Raw genomic sequence first — 4,945 nt, 5'->3', positions numbered from 1 at the left:
TGGGTGGAAAAGAAACGATAACAATCCAAGCAGCAGTCATGCAACCAGCAGAGTTTTCTCATTCTCACACAGACACACACTTACAGTCGCTCCAACAGCAGACGACACAGCGTAACAAAAGCAGTTACCATCATCAGTAGATGTTCACTGTTTACATACATATATAACAAGGAAGTGGTTTTCGTCCGGGACTAATTACACGTTATTTACATTACACAAACACACACGTCTGCTCTTTTTTTCTCCTCAAAATAATTTAAAAAAAACAATGGTTTTGTCTTTTTTTTTAAATAATCTGTGCCCTTCAGTGACTGTGGAATGAAATATATATATATATATATATATACATATATATATATATATATATATATATATATATATATATATATATATACATACATATATATGTACAGCCCACAAAAAACACAAAGCAAAATCTCTCATAAATAAATAAATAATTTCTGTGACCAAAAAACCTCATCAAAAGTGTGAGAGTTAACAGCAATATTATAATAAATATTGTTATTATGTACAATTCTTTCTTTTTTAAGACCCTTTGTGAGGCACTGTGTTACGAAAAAATAAAAAAAAATATGAAAAACAATTGAGTTGAAGAGCAGAGGATGTTGTGTTTTTTTCTTTTTTCAGTTTTGCATTGTGGTGTGCATTCAGGGTGTGAAGTGAAGTGAATTGAAGCAGCGGTCGCCCTAAAGCCTTTGCGTGTGTTTGTTGACAGTACGACACGTGAACCAGGGAGGGAGTGGAGTTTGTAGAGTAAAGAGGTGGATGCTGTAGTAAAAGAGAGTGAGGTAAGTCCAGTGTTTTTTTTCTTTCTTTCTCCAAAACAACTTGTTTGCACAGGTTTGGGGCCGGCGCCACGAGGTTGTGTAGTTGCTAAAGACATTGGAGTAGTAATAGTAGTAGTAGTAGTAGTACGTCGTAGTGGCTGAGGAAATGTGAAGACACAGGCTTTACTGATCTAGGCCCGTGAGAGGAAAATATGATATAAAGCCTTGTACAGAGTAAGAAGCAAAGAAAGGCTGTAGACAACATTTTTCAAGTATTTTCAGGCTCAATCCCCCCCAGCAATAATCTCACAGAAGGCACTTTTTTTTAAAATCACGCTCCTCGTTTTGCCAACGCCTGTTTTCGGGCGCAGCGCGAGGTTACATAACTCAGACTGTTCCTTCAGCACGAGTGTTTTCCTCCAACTAAAGACGCGCACACACCCGTTTGGACTGGGTGCGGCGGTCAAGACGAGGGTCTGTCAGATCTGAAGGTTGTCGAGATCTGTGCCTCCCGTCGTGTAGTTCCTTTACACCTCGCTCTTGTCAGTGCTGGGACAGCCCGCTCTGTGCGTTCTGCATCGAGTCCGTCGCACGAGTCTCTCTGCGGTGAGTCTCTCGTGGTCAGCGGCACAGTCCAGTTCAGTTCAACCCACGGGGGGAACCACTTTTTGTCCATCATCGGGCCACCACCGGCGCTGTGGACTCGTGGGCGATGCTGTGCAGCCTGATCTCCGGGCCCGCCTTCTCCGTCTGCGTCGCCATGGACGGGATGACGGAGGAGGACACGCTCTGCATCCATGTGTGGTTGATGATGTCCTCGAAGGACGGGCGGTCGGCAGGCCGCAGAGACAGACACCACTTTATGAGCTGTTGGCACTCTGTAGGAGAAGGAGGAGGAGGAGAGAGTGAGTCTCCATCGCAAAACAAAACGCTTAAATAGGAATCTACGAGCACTCGGACGTGGGTTTACCTGTGGAAATTCTCCTCCGGAAGAGGACTTGCCCTTTAATGATCTCCTCGTCGTGTTCGAACGGGATGTCCCCGCACACCATGTCGTACAGCAGGACGCCCAGAGACCACACGGTGGCGGAGCGGCCGTGGTAGCGGTGGTATTTGATCCACTCTGGCGGGCTGTACACTCTGGTACCTGTTGCACAGGAAGAACAAGTCTTTAGTGACAAGAGAAATTGGTCAAAACAAAAAGGGAGGAGAAGCCATAGTTAGGATGAGTGAACCCCTGGGGAATGTTGTAATGCAGCTTTACGAGGCGCCACGGCTAACCGAGAAACAAAAACTGGCGTCAAAACACGGCCGTCTAATAATAATAAAAATGAGTGTGTAGTGAAAATGAAAGCATTGCAGGGAGATTAACAGAGTGTGGCCTTTAATCAGCTGAGCCTGTTTCCGAGGCTATTATCTGGACTCAGGTGCCAGGGAGCGTGACAGCAGGGTGTGTGTGCGTGTGTGAGAGAGATAAAAGGGAGCAGGAGGGTGGGGAGGAGCAGACATGTGACTTTGTTTACAAACTTTGAGTTGTAAAAATGCCACTTCCTTCCATCGGGGGGCGCCAGAGCTAAGGCAATAACTGCTGAGCCTCTGCGAGCAGGCTGTGTGTGAGTGCTCTCTGCATGTATTCAGTGACTCACCGTCAAAGTCTGTGTAGATGGTGTCCTTCAGCAGCGCGCCAGAGCCAAAGTCGATGAGCTTCATCTCGCCCGTGCGCAGGTCGATGAGGATGTTCTCGTCCTTGATGTCCCGGTGCACCACACCACAGCTGTGGCAGTGCCGCACGGCCTCCAGCACCTGGCGGAAAAAGCTGCGCGCCAGCTCCTCGGGCAGGGCCCCCCTCTCCGTGATGAAGTCAAACAGGTCCTTGACATGCTCTGGCCTCTCCATCACGACGATGAAGCTGTCGGGACGCTCGAACCAGTCCAGCATTTTGATCACGCCACGGAAGCCCGTGCTGACTTTCTTCAGGAGCACAATCTCCATGGGAACCCTGGAGCCGTTGGGCTGGAGGCATAACAGTGAAACATTAGTATTTACAGCATGAACTCACAACACTGGGAAATATGTCACATAACTGCCTCTTTATGGGCTATAGTTTCCTGAGATGTATTGTAAAGATATTAAGTTTAACGACCACCATAAAAGACAAGTATAAATCATTACTCACCAGCTCTCCCCACTCAGAGACTCTGTCCTTGGCTACATGTTTGACAGCGACCTATAAAAGCAAAACAAGACAACACGTCAAACCACATGAAGAAGTTTAAAAAAACCCAAAATCTAAATCATATTCTTCAACAAAAAAAATTGGGGTGGTATGATCTGGGTTTTATGACCCGGACCCTCATGCACCAGACTTCATAGAGAAAACCTGCGTTTTTACTACAACTGGAAACGGGGAGCTGCTGTTCAACTGCTGCCTCCATCAGCACATTAATGTCGCTTAGGTAAACCCGACGACATGATTTCAAACCCCGAATTCTTACGATAACATGTCTGAGCCATGCTACGAAGGCTGCGGTGGATTAACAACTCCTGTGTGCTGCGACGTTAAAATCAATGGTTTTCTCTATGGAATTTGGTGCGGGTGGTGCGGTGGTGGTAGTAGTAAGTGGTTTACACGAACTTCTGTTGTAAAAAGGCAAAGATAAATATCATAATATATACTATGCATAATGATTGATGAGGTTAAATTTGGAATAAATTGTGTTTTTAATACGGTGGATAAACCCCGTGTATTCCCCCTGCTGGCAGCCATGTTAGGGACAAGGCGAGTGCCCGGGTCGCGGGCTTTGGTTCAGTGTTGATATACTGCGTTTAAACCACACTCCAGAAACACCAGACATACCCCGAAAAAATACAACAACATGAAATAAATAAAAATACTAACCGGAGCTCCGTCGGCTATCCTCGTACCGGAGTAGACGGTGCCGAACCCGCCGCTGCCCAGCACCGCGCCGACCTGGTACAGCTTCTCAAAGGGCTCCTTCTCTTTGACTGTGGGGGGAGAAACATAAACACACAACACATGAGCACCGACCAACACTACACACACACACTCACGGTCAGTGTGGCGTCAGAACATAATAATAACAACCAAAAAATCCCGGTACTGGTACTTAAAAATGATGTGTCATGCTTGAAAATTAGAACTCTCTGTGTGTGTGTGTGTGTGTGAGGGGAGCAGCAGCTGCTGCCGCGTCCTCCATGACACCACCACCACAACACAGAGAGGGGGGAGAAATGAGGGCGTCTAACCTGGATGAACCTGGAGCTTCGCCGGCATGTCCACGGTGGAGATATGAGCCAGAGAATTCAGCTTGGACAGCAGCATTCCTCTTGTCTTTCTTTAGTGAATAAAAATTAAATCCCTCCTTCTTCTGCTGTTTGTTTATATTCCGACAAGCGCGGCTCGAGTCAGGGCTTAAAGTCCACGTTGCAGGCACAGAAATGCGGTAAGAATCCACACATCGATCGACTCGGAGAGGGAAGGAAAGGAAACACGACGTATTATCCACAGGAAAGGCGGTGAAAAGTAGAATGGAAACGCTACTCCACCGGCAGTGTTTTTGTAAACACTTGTGAGTAGAATTCGCGTTGAAAAAGAGCGCTTTCGGTGCGTTGCCTTCGACAGACACCGGCTCAGTTGGAAACATAAAGCGGGGGGGAGGATGCTTATGAGGCGGTTGTAAGGAGGCGGCGCCGGCCAGTGTTGACGCAGGAGCGGGGTGGCGCCCTCTCTCCCCTGGCTCGGCCAATGAGAGAGCAGGGACGCTTTCAAACTGCACGTCAATCAGAGGGAATTAAAAAAAAAAGGAAGAAAAAAAAGTAAGCCTTTGCCTCGTGAACCCACCCACCCCGGGCCAGACACAGACGAGACGTGGCGGGAATAGAAACGCGCCAAAAAAGAGAAAAGGAGGGGCAGACTTTAAAAAAAGAAAGAAAGAAGCAATAATGGTGAGTTCATGTTGGAGGGAAATGCAAATTCAAAGCCAAGCCTGCCGAGAAACTGATTTACGGAAGTGTGTAGTATTTTATACTATTATTATTATATATGATGAACACATTATTCATTCATTCATCCATTTTGTATGTTATGAGCACAAAAAACTGAAACAAAAACATAAAAAAAAAATCATAACAAACCT

At 46.5% G+C, this 4,945-nt stretch overlaps 1 protein-coding gene across 1 annotated transcript; it reads right to left on the bottom strand.

Annotated features, from left to right (window-relative positions):
- Window positions 1-555: 555 nt before the first annotated feature.
- Window positions 556-4,463, bottom strand: pim1 (Pim-1 proto-oncogene, serine/threonine kinase). The gene is made up of 6 exons (XM_044039299.1): window positions 4,056-4,463; window positions 3,688-3,794; window positions 2,965-3,015; window positions 2,435-2,801; window positions 1,759-1,935; window positions 556-1,666 (listed from the first exon to the last, which is right to left on the bottom strand). Exons 1-6 carry the CDS (start codon window positions 4,129-4,131, stop codon window positions 1,464-1,466), a joined length of 981 nt encoding a protein of 326 aa, XP_043895234.1. The 5' UTR covers window positions 4,132-4,463; the 3' UTR covers window positions 556-1,463.
- Between the last annotated feature and the right edge of the window lie 482 nt (window positions 4,464-4,945).

The sequence above is a fragment of the Solea senegalensis genome, linkage group LG11 (assembly GCF_019176455.1).
Source record: "Solea senegalensis isolate Sse05_10M linkage group LG11, IFAPA_SoseM_1, whole genome shotgun sequence".
NCBI classification, from domain to species: domain Eukaryota; kingdom Metazoa; phylum Chordata; class Actinopteri; order Pleuronectiformes; family Soleidae; genus Solea; species Solea senegalensis.
This window is presented reverse-complemented; position numbering and strand designations above follow the sequence as displayed.